The sequence below is a fragment of the Ictalurus punctatus genome, chromosome 5 (assembly GCF_001660625.3).
Source record: "Ictalurus punctatus breed USDA103 chromosome 5, Coco_2.0, whole genome shotgun sequence".
In the NCBI taxonomy this organism is placed as follows: domain Eukaryota; kingdom Metazoa; phylum Chordata; class Actinopteri; order Siluriformes; family Ictaluridae; genus Ictalurus; species Ictalurus punctatus.
The window spans coordinates 23,640,898-23,662,148 of record NC_030420.2 but is presented as its reverse complement, the minus strand read 5'-3'; the positions used below and the strand labels follow the sequence as shown (position 1 = coordinate 23,662,148).

General features: G+C 37.5%; 1 protein-coding gene across 2 annotated transcripts in view; it reads right to left on the bottom strand.

The window, feature by feature from the left end:
• Positions 1-20,948, bottom strand: part of faf1 (Fas (TNFRSF6) associated factor 1) — a 75,767-nt gene extending 54,819 nt beyond the window's left edge. The window contains exons 1-5 of one of the 2 annotated variants that reach the window (XM_017468366.3): positions 20,854-20,948; positions 20,572-20,735; positions 19,414-19,482; positions 7,160-7,206; positions 2,026-2,261 (exon numbers count right to left, since the gene is read on the bottom strand). In XM_017468366.3, the coding sequence (XP_017323855.1) occupies positions 2,026-2,261; positions 7,160-7,206; positions 19,414-19,482; positions 20,572-20,628 (409 nt within the window). In that variant the 5' untranslated portion in view covers positions 20,629-20,735; positions 20,854-20,948. The remainder of the gene's footprint in view (positions 1-2,025; positions 2,262-7,159; positions 7,207-19,413; positions 19,483-20,571; positions 20,736-20,853) is intronic. The other variant, XM_017468368.3, reaches the window with a different exon arrangement.
• Positions 20,949-21,251: the final 303 nt, after the last annotated feature.

Sequence of the window (21,251 nt, the reverse complement as noted above, 5' to 3'; positions counted from 1 at the left end):
CTGACTTTTCAATTAAAATCTTGGTCTGTCCTCTTGTTTAATTTTCAGTCTCTCCTCATAAGTAAGAGCATTAGAACTATTTTTCTAAACTCATATCAACATTAGCAGTGTTTGCCATTTCATGCCAAAAAAGCAGCTAAAGAAGGAAGTGACAGCTAGCTAGCTAGACTCATTAACAAGAAACTTCAGAAATGAATGCAAATAATCAAACAAAACTTCATATTTACAGCACATTTACAATCTTTTTTTATGTAAATGGATAAGTATATGTTTAAGTATGAGATGATAAGTCATTCCTGATTTACTGATTGACAGGTGGTTATGAGGGCCTTCCCCTTTGACAGAACGCCCCGCCCCCACACTCCCATTCACTCCCAGTGCAGCCGTGGGTCCTGGAGGGACTCAAAATGACACGTTAAAAGCCTGATGTCCAATAAGCATGAATCTTTCATCCCGGTAAACGACTGTTTACACGAACATGTAACAAACACCAAGAGACACACAATAACTGTGTATTTAGTGGTATTTCAGGGGCTTCGAAGGAGATTTGCACACAGTTAAATGAGCGAACATGAATAGCAAGAATGAATAGCAAGCAACGATTTTGATTGACACTGTTTAACATGCACAATTTTACAGTTAAAGTTATACACATAAAATCAAAGCTATCTAAATAAGCGCCTGCATTCGATGTTTTTCCTTTTAAATGGAATCCATCAATGCATTTGCCTGAAACGAACTGAAATAACAGCTCAGCAGGCATTATCGCAGCTCTCTGACTCTAGTCAGTAGCAGAATGACTGAACCTTATTGAAGCTGCTCCAATTCAGAGAAATACAAACACACACACACAAAATGCACCACTAAGAATTTTCACAACACGTGCCTCCATGCCCTTGATGAAAAGAAAAAAATAAAGCCGCATTAGCCAAATACCATGGTGCATCGTATTACTCCTCTGAGAGAATTGCAAATGTGAAACCCGAATGAAAACTTTAGGTTTGCAAGATAAAGAAGACATCAAGAATGAATCCATAAGCATTGGATTTAAATATGTGTGGTCACCACCATGCTTAGATTACAGGCAGGGAAATGTTAACATTGCAAGATTACGAACTTTTTTGTCTGAATAGACCAAAAATCACGCATCAGCTTGCATGATAAGTAGGTTAAACAGTAGATAATACTAAATAACAGCCAATCCCACACCAGCCTCTCTTTTTACTTCTTAACTAGCAACATGACGAGCATTACCATTATTCAAGTACCAGTAATCAAGAATATAATCCACAGATTAGTCGGTTACTGAAATAAACATCCTGTATATATTTCAAAGGGGGAATCGCATACTAGGATAATTAGGACCCAAGAGTTGAGACTACTCAGAAAAACCACACTGTATTTATGTGATTTCTGAGAAGTAAAATTCATTGTAAGTGCAGGAAGCTCTTAAGAACCTGAAAGTATTACAGGGTGCGTGGGCAACAAAAACAAAAACATGGGCTACGATATTATATTGTGAAATTAGAAATAATAGAGGAAACGAATTTTTACAGAAGTTATAAAATAATTCCTAGAACAAAGAAAATGGGTTATATCAAAATATGTATAGATGCTGTTAACAAAGGCACATTTGGAATGAAAATAAGTACAAATAAAAGATACAGATGTGAAAATAAAGATTTTCTGTTATATTGTGTGATATATATATATATATATATATATATATATATACATATACACACACACATACACACACACACACACACACACACACACATATACACACACCCCCATCACCCACTACGGACAATCAGCCTACAGTGCATGTTTTTCGGCTGGGGGAGGAAACCAGAGTGCCCGGAGGAAACCCCTGAAGCATGGATAGAACATGCAAACTCCATGCATGCGGGGCGAAGGCGGGATTTGTGCCCCCAGCCCCGGAGGGGTGAGGCAAACATACTAACCTCTAAGCCACTATGCATCAGTTTGTGTGCGTGTGTGTGTGCACATACCCATACTCACCCACTATGCTAGTATCCTCTAATACCACATCTACTGAGCGTGTGCGGTACTCTACGCGGAAGTTGAGCATGCGTGGCTGCCGCTCAACAATTTGCCGGGAGGGCAGGACAGGGCAGAAAGCAGAGGAAGAAGACGACGGCGGTGAGGATGATGACAAAATGGCTGATGGTTCTGTTGCTGCTGACTGGCTGTCAGCTCCTAACGGGCTCGTTGGAGAGCCCTCACTGCTGAAATTGCTGCAGAGGACACAAATCACACCTATTACTTCAACGAGGAAGACATTTGAAAAAAGACACATTTAAATAAATAAATAAATAAATAAATAAATAAATAAAATAAATAGAAAGAAATTTAAAAAACAGCCTATAAATCCCTTATATTCCCCTACACTCACTAAGCACTGTATTAAGGACACCTGTACACCTGCTCATTCATGCAACAGTCCAATCGGTTAGTTAAGCAGCTAAGTAGGGCAATTAATAAAGACTAGGAAAAAAATATATGTTTTAATGCATCAACTGTATTTTACGTTTCTAATACAAAATTTCCCTACATCTCTAAAATACAGCGAAAAAAAGATTCTTCTGGGTGTTCCCCTTATTTGGTTTGTCATTAGGCAGAAACGTCACGAACGGACAATCGGAAAGAGGGAAGAGGTATTTGAACAGTACAAGACAGGAGAAAACCACCCTGCCTCTGTCCCCAACTTCACAATGGCAGCAACGCAACTATCCAAACAGTATCCAAAGTCAATGTAAACAAGCTTTACTGAAGGGATAATATGTGCTGTGCTCAACAGAAGCTCAATTGTTTAACATAGAGGAAATCTCTTTCTCTGCTTTTTTTTTTTTATTCCTTTCTATTCACACTGCTTGTGTCTGGAGACACAAAACAGCTTTTTCTGCCTCTCTCTTGATGGCTGATGGTAGAATTCCCCCAAGCCCCCATCCCCCTGTAGCAGTAAATAATGTCTTTTCTGTGGCAGCGGGTAGGACAAAAGCTCTTCTCTTCTCTTCTAGGGTCAGCACATATCGCACTGAGAAAAATAGCAGGGTGCCAGGAGCTGTGCACAAAGCATGGATTTATTCCACCTTATTATAATACCAAAGGTTAAAGACGTTAGGGTCCTGGGGCAGCCAGGGCACAAAAATATAAACCCACAACAACTGTGATTTCCACTACATTAATAACGGTCATTACATTTTTTGTAACGTACTCTTACAAACACAATAATTAATTAGGTAATATCTGAGTGAAGTCTAAGTGTAACTTTATTGATATCTTCCTATTTACGATCATTTCCTAACTGCTGGTGGTGGCAAAACACCCAGTGTTTATAAGAGGGAGGAAGCCCAATGCACTATCCCATTTCCCCCACACTAGGCCAAGCGCACAGCAGCATTTACACGCCATGGCCAGCTCGTGAACTTTAAACAACTGAGGCACATTTTCCGATTATATTAAACCGTTTTACAATTTTTTTTTTGTTACAATGAATAACAATGGAGCAAAATGCATTGCCACCTTAAAATATTCTGATCGAAAAGCTTACCTCTACACCAATCGGCCAATCACGTGGCAGCAGCACAATTCATAATTCTTGATAAAGGTCAAGAGATTCAGTTAATGTTCACATCAAACTAGGGAAAAATGTGATCTCAGTGACTGTGGCATATTTACTGGTGACAGACAGACTGGTTTCAGTATTTCAGAAACTGCTGACCTCTTGGGATTTTCACACACAGACACACAAAACAGTCTCGTCTCTACAGTTTACACAGAATGGTGTGGAAAAACAAAAACAAAAAAAAAACATCCAGTTAGCAGAAGTTCTGGGGCAGAAACGAGGAGAGAGTTCAGAGGGGAATAGCCAAGTTGGTTCGAGCTGATAAGAGGGCTATGGTAACTCAAAATAATCACTCTTTACAACCATGGTTAGCAGAAAAGCATCTCAAAATGAACATGTTGAACCATGATATGGATGGGCTACAACAGCAGAAGACCACATCAGATTCCACTCCTTTCAGCCAAGACTATGGAATATGAGGCTACAGTGCACACAGGCTCACCTAAACTGGAAGGTGAAGATTTCTGCTGCAACATGCAGAGGGTACGGACAGAATTCGGCACCAAGAGAAATTGATCCATGGACCCAGCCTGCCACATGTCAACAGTTTATTTGGTGGTGGTGGTGTAAGGATGTGGGAAATGCTTTCTTCACACATATTGGGCACTTAATCCAACTCCAGCAGTGTTTGAATGCTCAGTAATGTTGTTCACTGCATTTTTCCATGGCCATAACTGACTCCTCTTATAAGGGAAACTTCCAGCATTATAAATGCACCATTTCCCAAAGCACAAGTCATCTCAAACTGGTTCCATGAACATGAGCACCGTTGGAATGCGGTAGAACAGGAGATTGACAGCATGAATGTGCAGCTGATAAATCTGCAGCAATAATGTGATACGATCATGTCAACATGGACCTTAATCTCAAAAGAATTTCCAAACTCTTGTGGAATCAATGCCATGAAGAATTTCTCTGGCTTATTAAACACTGAGCACGTACATGCTCAAGCGCCAAGCTGAAATATAATGGATAATGGTCCCATGCCTCCCTTTAGTGCACAGAAATCCCATTTATCTATTAAAAATGGATCCAACTGCTATTGTACTGCAAACTAAAATACCACTAAGGTAACAGTGAGGTATGAGGTTGCTGCTGTACATGTATGCATATAATGATACACGTGCCTTCAAATCTGAAAATGAGAAAGCAGAACTAGAATTCAACATACAGGCAACACCTTTTTTTTTTCTTCAAAATACAAGGGAAGTGAATCATAGATTAGATAAACACTCCATTATCTTGTATGTAAGGTCCATCTCAGAGCAGAAACCTACATAATTTATCCACTAGTTCTCCTATATTAGCTATAAATATAGCTGTAATTAAATTAGCTGTTCATTTAAATAGGATAAAAAATTGGCGGTAAATATTTTAAAAATAAAATAAAAAAAGAAAGAAAGCCACACAACAGACATGATTACATTCATCCCATTTTCCCGAATATTTAACAATTCTTTAGTTAGGGATCTTTATTTAGTGCTTCATCCATATTAATGAAGGACAATCATTCAGACTCATCATTCAGTAAAAACCACAAAAGTATAAATGTCAACCCCATGCCCAGAAGTGCGTTTTCGCCCATCAATAAAGAGCTTTGTGATGTGTAAACGATCTCCAACTGCCCTCTGCACAACTGCCCACTCTTGGCTTATCAAAGATTCTATTTAAACATTTTGCTCCTTTAAAACAAAACAAAAAAAAAAGGAATCCACAAACGGTTGTTCCATTGTGTGCACCTAGATGGCAGCCTCCACCCACCCAAAGTTTGGCAGTGGGAAGCATACGCCTCAGAGCTCAGAGTCTGGAGCCAGCTGGCAGCATGCACCTCAATGGGGTCACTTCAGCGAGTCATGCCACCCTCCAGCCTGCAGCACTGTGCCAGCCTCCAACTAAAGGAGATGGCTGGACGTCGTGCTGCCAGACTCCATTCATAATTATGGGCCTTAAAGAAAAAACATGTTCCTGTGCCCAGAGCCTTTGCGCACACACACACACACACACACAAATATAAACCGTCAGACAGTGTGTGTACTGCTTGAATATATCTGTTCTTAAGACTCCGCTGCATTCACGTTGCACTGGCCGTTGGAGAGAGACACGGACTGAGTACACAAGGCCCTCACAGAGGCTGCTTTTGTCGCCGATAGTTTCAATTCCCGTTTGTTACTGCTGCTGTCCATTTCTCTTCTGAGAGGATTGCTCATTCAGCCTCATAAGAAATGCAAATCAAACTGTCAAAATGGCTTTGAAAATTTTAGGTGTCAGCAGTTCCTGTTGGTCATAACTGTGCCAATGTGGGTGCTCACGTAACCTTTCAGAACACAAGGAAGAGTATACAATCATCTTGTCGAGCAAGTCACAGAGCCAAGCTTAACATTTCCACTGACAAGGGCCTGAAAAACTTGTGGTTTAACCCCAACAGACACCATGAAAAAGGGAGATGCAGTAGGGAGCAAATATTTTTCATATATATATATATATATATATATATATATATATATATATATATATATATATATATATATATATATATATACACACACACACACACACACACACACACACACATACACACATACACACATACACACACATACACACATACATACACACACACACACACTCTCTCTCATGAACATATGACATATTCAAGGCACACTGGTACAGTACAGTGTGACCAGCTCCATCAAGCCCTACATCAAGTCAAGGCCACTTTGTTGTTCCCCACCATTAACAAGATTATCAACTAACCCTCATATAAAGGTCCACAGCAAATCTGCTGTGTAGATTTCTCTTTGTTTAGGTGCTGACATGTTGAAGATGACGGCAATTAGCAATTAACAGCCTACTTCCGAAAGGGAAAGTGGCCTCGGGTTCTGTGGCTCAGAGCTAAACGCTTATATTTCCTCTCCATTCTCTCACTTTTATACTTCCTCTACACTATTGCCTAGATGTTTATCCACTTACTTTATACATTTGCTGTTCTCATGTACTCCTACACGTGATTCAACCGTTCAAGGATCCAACAAAGAGACTAATGAAGAGCTTTAACAGCACTCCAGCTTTAGATCATCTTTTCAGATAACAGCACAGAGCGTTTATTCCAGTCGCTGGAGAATGGGACAGTGTGTACACTGATTAGAGAACACCGTGACTCCATTACTTGCAATCAAAGCCCACAGCTGGACGTTATTTCAGTAAGAGTAAAGAAAAAATAAATAAAATAACTGCTGCCATTTTTAAGAGGAGGCTAATTTAATTTCTCATGCATGCAAATAGTAACCACCTATTTTAACGGAGAGTCGCGGCATCTGGTCGGATTAAATTAAATGTTATATTACTTCATGCGCATAGATGCTCATACACTGCCTTCATAAACAGGATTTACACTCCATTCTCTTACTCTCCCTGTGTACTGAAATCATAATAATACAGTGTATTAAAGAAAATCAACAAAATTTGCATAAGGATTGAATTCAGCAAAATAATGATTGTTACAGGTACCTTTGCAAGATGCCATTTTCTTGTGGTATCACACCGTTAATGGCTGCCTGTAAAAAACAAACAAACAAAAAAAAAACATTTGCAATATAGTTACAGACAGCAGCATACAAATAAAACATCACATTAATAACCAAAATGAGTACAGGATTTTGATGGGAAACATTTGCGCTTATAAATCCACAGGAACTAAAATACTGTCATTAAACTCCATGAAGCCAAATTCACTGGGAACTTTCATTTCTGGGTAACACTATAAAGTGGCTCTGCTCTTCTCACATTCAGAGCACGTCGGTTATTTGAGTCAGTTGTTGCCACGATGAGGCGAGCTTTACTTCAATATATTTTTTATTATTCGTTATCGTAATAATAGCCATCGAAAGCCTGACACCACTCGTACAGAACACTTCCTGTGTTTTGTAAGTATTCTGACTAATCCCCAGAGCTTGCCTGAGGGTTGGTGTAACCTTAAAAATGATCAAAAAATTGTTAACGCAGGCCAGTCTTTAACCGTTACACATCATAAGAGAACAAAAATATTACAAGCTAAATAATTTATTTACGTTTTTAATACTTATCCCACAACAAAAAAAGTGGACAAACCGATAAAGCAGGGTTATCAATTTACAATTAAACAAGAACCTACAATGAATTTGCATATATGACCACAAACAAATGAGAAGCCTGGTCTACAGTACAAGAGACTGAATTAATAAACACTAAAAATCAGATACTCTGTCGAGTGTCTATTCAGCACACAGATTAAATATGAGCAGAATGCAGAGACGTGGGCTGCACATTTCCTTCCCATTTCAAGCCGGAATGTGCCATGACGGACTTCTGCAAGTGTGTGTCTGTGGGTGTGTGTGTACACGTGGGTGGCTCGTCAAGTGTAGATTAGAGGACATTTAATGGCAATTCTAAACTAGATTCTAATCAGTAATAAAATCTTTTAGATCACATAAATTACTGAATCGGGACTATTTCTGATCTAATAATTGTTTTATTTCGTTAAAAAAAAATTTTTTTTAAAGAGCCTGTACTTTTTCCGCATGCAGTAATAAAAGTTTACTCATTACCTTACTTATACAAATGGATGACAAATTAAAGGGGAGAAAAACAAAACATGGCTCTCTTATGCTGTAGGGGGCATTTTTCTGTCACAGTTTAAGTCCATTTTCCCCCTTACAGGGAAAGGATCACTGCTAATCAACACAGGGTTATTTACCATCAGAAGGAATATCATTTGGAAGGATGGTGTTCATCTCTCCAGTACAGATCCAGAGAATCTATGCAAAGGAGCAAGTTGTTCTGGCACTTCATGGAGGCCTTGTCTCTCGTCGATATCTTCATTCAAAGAACTGTTATGAATCATCTGTGCAATATCAGCTTTTCTCGCTTAGCAATCGCAGGTTCCCACGGCTGTTCGAAGCTCTACTTTCATTTCATTTATTTGATCTATGGCAATAAAAGACTTCCTAATAAGAATCATAAATGCACAAAATGTCACAGAGAGGCTAAAGAAGAAAAGAAAATGGAGATATGAATAACAGAAAACCTCTGTTATCTCAGCTGCAGTCAAAGCTACCACACTCACTAAATTATAAATGATAATAATAACATAAAAAAGGTAATCGTGTACACCATTTAAAGCTCATATGATTATTTGTATTTTCAAATGCTTCATACTCAAATTAATCTGGAGTGCTTGAATTTTTTGTAATCAGATTACATAATCTGCATTACATTCAGTCTGTATACATGTTCATACTTGGGTATTTCAGGTGTCTTAAGTATCAGAACCTTATCAGGATTAAGGATTATCCACAAAAATAGTAAAGGGTGTAAAACTTGCACAAGATGCTTTTAGAATAAACTTAAATTGGACTAATCCCACATCAGGAAGTCTGGGACTTCTATTAAACAGATGTATCTCAAAGCCACATATGAAAACAAAACCCTTCCTAATACGTATTATGATGCACTATAATCCTGCTAGGATAAGGAACAATGGCACAGTCATTCATTCCACTTTCAAAGAACATCTGGGTAATGTAATGAAAAGAAAAGGAGCCAAAAACATGATAAAAAACATCTGACTGATAGGAGTTAGGTGAAGTTAGAAGGCTTACAGGTTATATTTGCTCTGACATGGTTTCACACTAGCTATAGTACATGAAAAAGGTCTTAAATCCTACTGGGATTTACCTGGAGTAAGATTAAGCAGTATATTTCCTTCTACAAACTGACCAGTAGGAAATAACCTGAGGGAATATATATCCAGTCCGAAATGTTGGTAGAGACCCTGTCATACCTGCGGTTTTTACTCAAAAAGCAGAATAATAAAATATGGAAAATAAAATATAGAGAACATTTCAAAGGATGTCCAAGGCTACTGAGTAAGTTGTTGAGTTCCTATCACAGGTACAGCGAACATACTTGTTATAGTAAAAAATTAATTAATTAATTAAATAATTAAAAATAAAATAAAAACTCAATTATGGTCAGGTAAGAACATTTTTATTAATAAATAAATGAATAAGCCCTCATGTGACTCGAGAACATTTAAATTATATGTATGTATGTATGTATGTATTATATATATATAATATTTATTTATTTATATATTTGTGTGTGTATGTGTGTGTGTATATATATATTTATTGTTTCACAGTATACTAGAGAGCTCACAAGCTCTTAGCAAAACAGTAGTTTTGCACAAAAAGTATATAATGCATACAAAAACGTATTCATTTAATTTTTTAAAAATTGTAAACATTTTTACATTTTAAACATTAAGTACAATATTTTAGCATCAAATTTGCCTGCTTCCAGTCAGTTTGTAATATATTATTATTATTACTATTATTATTATCGTTATTATATTGTCTTTTTTCAAGGCCTATAGGCATATGACCTACTAATGATCAAGCATAACTCGTGTGGCCACAATCCCTACAACAAATGCTTATAATAAAGGTCAAGAGAAGAAGTTCAAATTATTAAAATGTGTACGCATGTGTTCACTATGAAGATACTCCCATCTGTTTCATTTATACAAAGATTACTTATCATTAGTACTACAGGCGTCCTCCAGGAAGATTATGAAACAAACACGTCAGTAAAGCGTATCCTGTCTTAATAGTACTTTAGTCGGTTAAAGAATCAAAATGCATTGCCATTAGCCTGCTGTCAACAGTTACGTAGCTACTTGCTCAAAATGCTGATAACCTTCACGTATAAATAAAAGGTATGGGTACACTGGCTAAGTAGTTAGCTCATTCAAAGTTTCAGTTCCAGCTAGAAATGTCTGCTCACTAGCTAGGACTACCTGACTGTTTATAATAATGAAGGTAGCAAAGGCTAATTAGCTGATTAACTTCACTTGCCCAAAAGAAATGTAGAAACAGTAGCAACAATAATATGATGGAACTTCTGAGATGGGAAAGTTTGTTTGCTTGTTTATAATTTAATGTCATGCCAGCTACCATGGCTATTTTCATAGCAGGAAACAGGTTAAAATCTAGCAAAATATGAAGAGTTTATCTTCGATTTAAAAAAAATCTAAAAGTAAATCTGACCTCATTTCATTAAAAATCTTTTCATATGAATCAATCAAATTAAAAAAAAAAAAATCCTAGGAGTTGAAACCTATCACATTCCATTAAAATATCAGACCCTCCAGCCAAAATAAATGCATTGGCTTCTGCACTAAAAACTGAACTGTTGATGGGAATATGTATTCCACTTTTCAGAAGGTTGACCACAAAAGCAGCTGACACACAATCTCCAGATACTGATCCATCTGTGTAGATCGGCGTGTATGATGGAACTTGTTGACGGTAATCATTGATTACGCAATACACTTTTCTGAGATATCGTTGGTATGGTGATGTATTTTTTTTTTTTTTACACTTTTGATAATTACCAACTAAATGGTACTGAATTGATGCCGTTGATTTCACATATTTAATTTTACTTAATCTTTCTTTTTGTAGGCATTAACGAAAAGTATCGCCGTACTCAGTTTAACGTTTTGTTTTTGTTTATTGTAGTACTGTTTTGCACACAGTTTGTTAGCTAAATTACATATCGAGTTTGGTGAAGGCCAGCAATGTTGCTGAACGGTGTTCAACAGCCGGATATATGATTTCCCGGCTGAGCCACAGATGGAGAAGCTGCAGCTAACTTGAGGTAACTAATTTTATTCAGGTAATAGTGTTTGACTACCTTTTGTATACCCAGACTTTCACGTGTAAGCTTCTCTAAATAAAAGAAAACAATTAAAATAGTTTAATTTTGTTTGGTAATATTATTAGAAGTGAATCATGATTAGGAACACTGCTTTGATGGCACCGTGCAATTGTCTAATAAATGAATGCTATCTCTTTTTAATATATTTTTCCTTCCTTTGCACAGGAAGGAAAACTAATGTACTTCTGATAAACGGTGGACAGCTCTGCTCTACACTGACATCAGACCATCTTTACACACAAGCATTTTAAACATCCCATATATATATATATATATATATATATATATATATATATATATATATATATATATATATATATATATATATTTATATATATATATATATATATATATATATATATATATATATATATATATATATATATATATATATATATATATATGTATATATATATATATATATATATATGTATATATATATAAAATTTTATTTTACAAAATATTTAATCCGGTACTATCCATGTGTGTTTTCCTGGATGAAATTTGAACTACTTGTCCTATTCCTGTACACAGGGGTTCTTTTGTATGTTCCATGAAGCTTCCAGCTCCACACACAGGAAGTCATCACATTTACAGGTGCAACTAACCACTACAAGGGCACCACCGTGGCTGTTTGAACAGCTGCCAAGAATACTGCTGGCTTCTTGCTAAATATAGTGAAACACCACCCCAGCTTACAAGAACAGCTATTTTGTGGGGGGGAACGCCATGATTTTTTTTAAATCTATTTAAAGCTGACTCTTTCGATCTTCTCGAACAGTGCACATAAACATAGGTTAGGTGGAACAAGCAGAAATAGTAGTAGTGGGGTTTCAGGTTGAGTGCAGTTGTTGAGTCACTTGTTACTAGAGGGAATATTCATCTCTTTGCCACTTCATATCAGTCAATTTAAATCACAATAATGACACACTGCATCTGTTAGCAGTGACATTTCTGATAAATAACATATCTAGCATATAGAAGCATTGCCCAAATAACTTCACAATCACAAGTTGCTTTTTGATATACTGTAATCGAGATAATCAGTTGTGTATGTCAACAATGGCTGGTGGCCAATTATAAACACAAATTTGCTTTTGTATCAGGTATCAATGGCGCTGTATTTAACAAAACGTGAACCCGAACTTACGTAAGGCGGTAGGTAGAATGGTAAGTCACGCTGAATACGCTCTTTCCTAAACGACACACTAAAATGTGAACACTGAATAACTAAAATATAAAGAATACACAACTGTATTACAATAGCATACAATAGTGTACCCCTTGTAATTTTCAGTTATTATTTCAGGAGATCAGGTTTCACAACAAGGGCAGCTTTCACATGTTTTTGTTGATCCATGTTTAAGATAATATATAATATGTGTGAAACTTTGGTTTAATTTCTGCATTCTCATCAACTAAAATGCCACTGACAAGTATTCAAGAATAAAATGAATAAATATGATGAAGAAATATTGTCTACATTTAAAGAATATTTTCACCCGAAGCCAAAAACTATATTGTGACATTCTAATTCCAGTCTGTGAATACTCTTAAGAATTAAAACTTAATTGAAAGGGTGTACTTACATTATTATGCTATTATATTTCATAATATAATGGTCTTAAAATGACAATATTGTTTATCGCAATTATCTGTGGCACAATAGATCATCCAACAAACGTAGTGATCATGATAGGCCTAGCATCTCAACTGTTCAGAGTCCGTGGTGCTAGTCATAAGAGGTAACATGGAGCACTTTCAATTTCTAGCCACAGACTAACCATTAAGGGTTGATCATTAAAAGATAACCATATTGTTAGTTTATAAACACACCAACTTAGAGCAGATAACCTATAAACCTAGACCAACCTAAATGACTGCATCGACCAAATAGAAAACCCCAAACAGTCAAAGTTGCTAGATGTTTGATGCTATGAATCGGGGCTAGATTTATAGATCTAGGCCTCCCAGCCAGCTCCATCAAACCCCTTGAGATGATTCAGAATGCTGCAGCGCGCCTCGTCTTCAACCAGTCCAAGAGAACCTATGTCACACCCCTCTTCATCTCTCTCCACTGGCTTCCTGTAGCTGCCCGCATCAAGTTCAAGGCCTTGATGCTCACCTACAAGACCTTGTCAGGAACAGCACCCTCCTACCTCAACTCTCTCCTGAAGGCCTACGTTCCCTCTCGCAATCTGCGATCGATTAGCGACCAACGTTTAGCGGTTCCAACTCAGCGTGGCGCAAGGTCCCTTTCTAGAACCTTCACACTAACTGTTCCTCAGTGGTAGAATGCACTTCCAATCTCAATCCAGACCGCAGAATCTCTCACCATCTTCAAAAACAGCTAAAGACCCACCTCTTCCATGAACACCTAACCAACTCATTTATATAAAAATAAATAAATAAATAAAATAAAAATAAAAATAAATTTTTTAAAAATTGCACTTACACCTCTACTCTGCACTTTGCTTCTTCTGGAATTCAATTAATAGATGTTGTATGGTAGCACTTCTTGTATTGTTCTCTGCTTGATATATCGCTTTGCTTGTATCTTTTCTCATTTGAAAGTCGCTTTGGATAAAAGCGTCTGCTAAGTGAATAAATGTAATGTAAATGTAGATTTAAGGAAGTTAAAATAGCACTATAATTATTTTCAGAAGACTACTGAAGCAGCACTATTGTTGTAATGTAATATGCGTATGCTTGTGTATCACTAAACCTTGGACGAAAAAACAGACAAATACACGAATCCAAGCGAAAATATTTTAGCAGCAGTAGGAATATGGTGACATGATTTTAGGTAATTGTCTGTAGCTGGAAATTTTTGAGACATACATACATACATACATACATACATACATACATAGGAGGTCGACCAATTGATCAGTTTTGCCGAATAATCAGCACCGATAACCGATTGCTGCAACTATCGGTTACATGCAAAAAATCCACACCGATAGTTTCTCCCAGGTGCCTCCACTGTGAGAGGAACTGAGAAGGGTACGAAGGGTATAGTTTAAAAAGTACAGTACATTTTCATGTAAAACTATCAGTTGATTAATGGGTTATCGGCAGGTACCGCCCAACTTAGTTATCTGCAGGAGCATAATCTGGGCTGGGCATTCGGGGCCCCGAAGATTTTTTTCTTCAGATCTGAATAATTCTCCATTTGGAGCAGTCTGTCACTACGTATCTGAACGTCAGTAAAAGATGATGTCAGTGTTGTAATTTTGTATCTTCAGTGAACGGAGGAAAGACCAATCAGACAAAAATACATGGAAATTTTTGTGTCATATTAGCTGACAGGTCTCAGTTCTCAAACATGCTAGCTCACACAGTCAGTGAGTATAAAGGGAAAAATGGATATATACAGATTTGATTTATTTATTGTTTTTTTTACACAGATAAAGAAATTGAAACCAAGACTCAAACATTATCTGATGCTGAGCAGGAAAACAAAAGTGTGTAAATGTCTTCAAGAGTTCCAAGGTGGAGCTTGGAATATGATAAGATCAAACATGATATGAGCAGAGCATAAGGACAGCTAATGTAATTTGCATGGCACTGTAGCAGCCCCATGCAACCCATACAATGATAGTTTAATAGTGCCTCCCCTTGGCTAGCGACACCAAACTAGCCTAGTCTCATGTTAGATAGCCAAAATGATGGAGGAGAGTCTGGGCTCAGCCCCAGATGATTAACAGCCCAGCTAAAGCCCCTGGTTATCGGTATCAGTAAAATGCCCTATTGGTCAACCTCTAGTATGTATGGCAGTTAGATACACATTTACTGACTGGAGGCCAGCTGTTGATATTCATGCGAGTATGTATCAGTGAAAACGTGATGCGTCTTGCTTCTACAGACAGGTATGCTGAGACCACTACTCTTCAACTAAACTTTTCATAATATTATCAGTATTTTATATGCTTATCGCAAATTGATTGAGAGGGAATGTGTTGGTAAGTACTAGCTAATCAAGTTCGTTACATTTCCAGACATGCTTGTAACCTTGTTATATTATATGTATGTTACATAGTCAGTAAAGGCACGATGCCAAATAGACGGAGATGGCAGAAAATGAAAGGAATAAAACTGAAGGAGGAAGCGAAAGGGACAGCTTCCTTATCAACATGGGTCCAAAAAGGTGAGCTAATATGAGACAGAATAGTTGCAAAAAAGGCATCATATGTTTACAAAGAGTTAGGCTTGGTGCGATATGTCGGTGTTACCAGTGTCACACAGCGTTCTGTTCAGCTATACACCGATTACCCTTGCCCCCCACGGCACCGCCCCACTGTCGTTTTGCTTTTTCATATAAATAAAAACCATTTCGTTCAGTTGGAGAATGTTCAACGGTCGCTATAAACTGAAAACATCTGCTCCATTCTGCATGAGCTGCAGCGTCGCAGCACAGAATAATAATGAACCCACATTTCAAGATCACATATACATATATATATACATTTTATATATATTATATATATATATATATATATATATATATATATATATATATATATATATATATTTATATATATATATATATATATTTATATATATATATATATATATTTATATATATATATATATATTTATATATATATATTTATATATATATATATATATAATATGATAGATAGGGTATATAGTTGTATATTAGTTATACTATGTACATATAGTACCTTGCTCCTTGTTAACTAATATGGTAAATTTAGTCCTGCAGCCTAAGTGATTTGAAAAAAAATTTAAATGTTATACAAGATCATTAAAATCTCAATTTACTTTTTTAAAATTACATTTAGAAGGCAAAAATGACAAGCTTTGAGACTAAAAAGCCAGTTCAGCAAGCAGTGCTGGAGTTTTATGGAAATCAAAGTGCTGCTGGCAAATGTAAATTTAATTGTGAAATAAATAGATTTACTGACTTTACAGTAAGTGACATACAGTGGGTGTGTCACTCCATTTGCGGATTGTAATACTATAGGTTGTTTTTTTTTTCCATTTCATAATGTCGAAATTTTCTTTTAAAGATTATTTGGATTCATCTCTCCACTAAAAGCTGCCGTTTTGTTGTAATTATTTCTATAAATGTACCAAATAAAATACCATTAGGTTATGTTAGTAGAGTCATTCTTATATTCATTATTGTGAGCACACACATTCTGTTCACAATGTCTACCAGGGTGAGACGAATATGCAGTTAAATTAAAGTTAGAAAAGTAGTTCAAAGTAGTAAAGTCAGCTCTTTGGCGATATAGCCCTTTTTCACATTTGAACCCCTGCCCCTGAGGAAATTCTCTGTACATCCCTGACTATAAGACTATTTATGATGTCATGTGAAAAAAGATTAAAATTCATTTTATGTACTGTAAGATAAATATGATCAATCTCAGAAGAATCTGCTGTAATCTTTGTCATATTGCTTATTATTTGGGTGGCGCATGGTTTCCTGCACAGCAAAGACACTACATGTTAATGTGGGCGTTTCTGTGGAATTAATGTATCAAACACAGCAGCATTACTACAGCTTTGAAACACTGTCTTCTTACTGAGAACTTTATTAGATATAAAGAGTTTGTTGATGTACTGCTAGAGGTTATGGCATCGTTATCCCACGCCTAATGCATGTTAAAGGTCCTCTACCCTTCCAAAAACAATATTATAACCACATAATATTGCTGGTTTGATATTTTTGGTTGGTGAACTGTTTTTCAAAGAAGCAGTGACTAATGTCTTTAAAAACAACATTGTTGTGACTCAGGCGGCATATGCAGTACCGTGCCGTGTCACCATCACTGTTGTGCTAGGAACAGCCCAGGACTCAAATATCATCAGGTCCCAGGTTGGGTCTATGGTGCTTCCCTGAGCACTTTTTGGGAGGTGGGGGACAAATTGTGCATAGCAGTGAATAGCAGAATGTGTGTGTGTGTGTGTGTGTGTGTGTGTGTGTGTGTGTGTGTGTGTGTGTGTGTGTCCACTATGAAAGATCACATACAAATAAAAATATTGCAAAACTAGACATGATGGTATCATACAACCAAACTGCTTATATGTGCTATAAAACATGGAGTTGTGCTTCTGCATACGTCAACACATCACAGGGTGGATGTGAAAAACTGTGCTAGAACTTCCTGTGCTCGCACACACAATAGATCCATGAGATAGTCATCTCAACACAGTGAACACTGAGGCTTTGTTGCGCTGTGGCCCTGTTCAGACCTGGTATTAACGTCCTTCTCGAGTGTTCTGATCACAACTGGACAGCTGAGACAAACAACTGCTCACACCTGGTATTACAATGTGTTTTGAGTGCATCTCGACAAACCATTTGCGATCGCTTTTTGACCGGGCTGCCAAACCTGTTGTACAAAACGAAACAAAAACTCGAATGATGTGCTTATAAGTCTTTGTCTCATAATTCAAATCAACAGGCGCTCAGTTTAGTCAATAAAATATTCAAAGAATGGGTTAGCGTTTGAGGAATAGGATTTTGATTTCAGAGTTAAAGGATTAACAAAAAATCTTTACAATGCAGTCCGTTACAATGCAGCTCTTTCGAACCTGACCACAGGGCACACAGCTTTAAATTCAAATACATTCTTAATATATATTTGATATTTAATAATGTTCCTGTATTTGTGTTTCTAGAAGATGTCCAACTAACAGCAGATTCAAGCTCATGTATGGAGATTTATTTGTTATTTTATATTTTGCATATTTATTTATTATTTTATGATCATTTAAGCCCTTGATGGCTTTGGTACAGCAAATACTATACTATATTGCCAAAAGTACATGATTACCAGAACATCACACCCATATGTGCTTATTGAACATCCCATTCCAGATTTAGTCCCTGCTTTGCTGTTATAATAACCTCCACTCTTCTGGGAAGGCTTTCCACTAGATTTTGGCACATGGCTGTGGGGATTTGTGCCATCAAGAGCATTAGTGACATTAGGCATTGATGTTGGGCGAGGAGAGGTGTTCAGTGGGGTTGAGGTCAGGGGTCGGTGCAGGCCACTCAAGTTCTTCCACGCCAACATTTGCAAACCATGTCTTCATGAAGCTCGCTTTGTACACAGGAGCATTGTCAAGCTAGAACATTTTTGCACCTCTTAGCTCCAGTGAAGGGAAACTGTAATGCTACAGCATACAAAGACATCCTATACAACTGTGTGCTTACACCTTTGTGGCAACAGTTTGAAGAAGACCCACATATGGGTGTGATGGTCAGGTGTCCATATAGTTTTGGACATAGTGATTCTAACTGTATAATGTTTCCTTTAACAGTGCTGTCCAAATGTACCACCAAACTCAAAATCTTCCTCTTCGAAACCCTATCCATGTTAAAACCCATCAAAACCATCAGCGCAAAATTATATTAAAAGAGGCACTGTACCGTTCGTTTTTCATCGTTAAGTAGTGTTAAGAACACAGCGTATTCCTAAATAGGCTAGTTATTTCACAAAAGTGCTAAATAGTGCTGTAAGTGAAAAATAGCTGTGAGAATGCGGCACCAAACTCAGCAAATAGCCTTCATCTATAGTAATGAGCAGAGCATATATTTTGAACAGGAATAAGAAGCAGGAGACATTGTGTGTCTTGTATACACATTTAAACAATTAAAATTTAAACAACAGAAGTAATAGAAGAGCTTTGGGCAAGAAAATCAATCTCTCACATGTATCAGCAGCATGGCGAAGGAAACTCCATTCCCCATGAAAACCGCATACTACACCACTAGATGATCTATTGATGCTGTCGCAGATGCACAAGGCGCATTGCCATTCACACGACAAATGTACACATGCATCCCAGACCACCTCCACAAGTGGTGCAAGATGGATGTTATACCAAACTTGAACAGAGCCTGTGATCACACATTCTCTTAGCAGGAAACATTTCTCTTGCTGCAGTGATTCTGCATGTTGAACTGGCCACACTCGCAGCTTTAACTCCTAATGTATTACAGTAAGTGTGGGAGCGAAACTTACCACCAAGTCCCAATTGTTCTGTTCTAGGAGAGTGATTGCCTCTGCAATATTGTCGATCCCGGTGCATGCCTGAAACGACAAGCAGATGTTACTTCCCAAAGTACAGCAGAGATCAATAAGGGATTTCATCACTCTTAGCACACTTTCTAGCAGATAACAATAATAATGATCTACAGTTGGGAATTGCACAATAAAACCCTGAACTACTCAAGTGCGAGTTCTAAATAAAACATTTCATTAAACCCGAGTACTTCATATGAGCAATACACGGTTAGAACTGATCGTTTATCTATGAAGCGTGTGGTTCAAGTTAACAGAGAGATAGGGAAACCTGCATCCTGCCTTTTTCCAGCCTTTACACCAGTTGTTTTGATGTGGTCACGTGACCGGCTGTCGCCTTTTTCAATACCGTGAAACCTTGTCCAAATATTACGACACGGCCATTAATTTCAACCTCCCACACACGCTCAATTTATCAGGGAGATTATTAAAGAACTATTATTCCACCCAAGGAGCAAATTCATCTTAATGAACCTGTTCAGAGAACAGCTCTGGACGCGTAAACATAGACGTCTTATCTAGAAGTAGTGTTAGAGCTGCGCTAGCGAAAATGTCCAGTCATAGCAACAGAGCTAGCTTCTGTCATTTTACTAGACCTTCTCCACGGATTGAGTGAAAAACAGGTGGTGTTGGTGATGGTGTATTATCCTTGAAAGCTGCAGAAAATCTTTACTGCAAACTAAAATAGCTGAGTAACGCTGGTAGGTTCACCGGCTGCTGTCAAAGACCAACAATGAAACGGTTAGCCATCAACGCTAGGTACAGAGAGAGAGCTCTTTGCGAGTCAATACTCTTTAAGTATCTGAATTTGCATTTGGCTTGTTGTGTGATGTGGTGAAGAGGCACAGTCTTATAGTTTTATGAGTGGCAATGTTTCGAACGCTAAAAGAAAGGGTATGTCAAGAGACGTTAGCTTGATAGCTGCTAACAAATGAACTGTCAGTGACATAGCATCTAGTTAGCTGGTCTCTTCGCACAGTTACTGTCAGTGTTAGCTTACTACGCGGACAGTACTGCGCGCTGAAGCTATGATAAACTACTTGCTCAAAGTCACCAACCGAGCTTAATGAACGTTTCCGGTCAGGAGAGAAAACCTACCTGAAAGTCGGCCAGAATCATCTCTCTGTCCATGTTGCTACTACTGTCGGAGGCCATTGCAGTGACTGGCTAACGCTAGATAGCTGTTCTGTAGTGCCGCTACAGCTGTGCTCAGCTCTGCTCGCTCACTTCTTCGGTCCCTTTAGCACACACACAGACACGGTCTGAAACGCAAAGGGTGAACAGGGAATGCGAAAAAAAATAACGCCTTTAAATTTCAAACCACATATGACCCGGAGGTTGAGTTTAGCACAACAGAGAACTCGGGAGCAAAACACGCACTTTAGGTCCCAGTTCTTAATCTGTAGTTTTTAAACAGGTTTTCTGTTACAGTCACTTTTTAATCCAAGCAACGGAAACAACATACGGCAGTCGCGAAGAACTGTCGTAAAATGAACCAAGGCCCAAGACAGAGATGTTCGATTAACCCAGAGATCATCCTTAAATGCTGAAGATCCTCAGTTCTTAAAATGATTATTCCTTTTTCCTGCACATGCAGAAAACAAATGGTCCACATCAGAATATATCCATTTATAACATATAAAATTGCATATTTGTTTGCTTTACTTGCATGCTTTAAGACAGGTCAATCACTTTTATTAAAGTAGGCCTTAACCTGTCTGTTAGCAAGACACTGACTACTGTAATAATTCATTTTATGGAATTATTGAAGGTAAAAA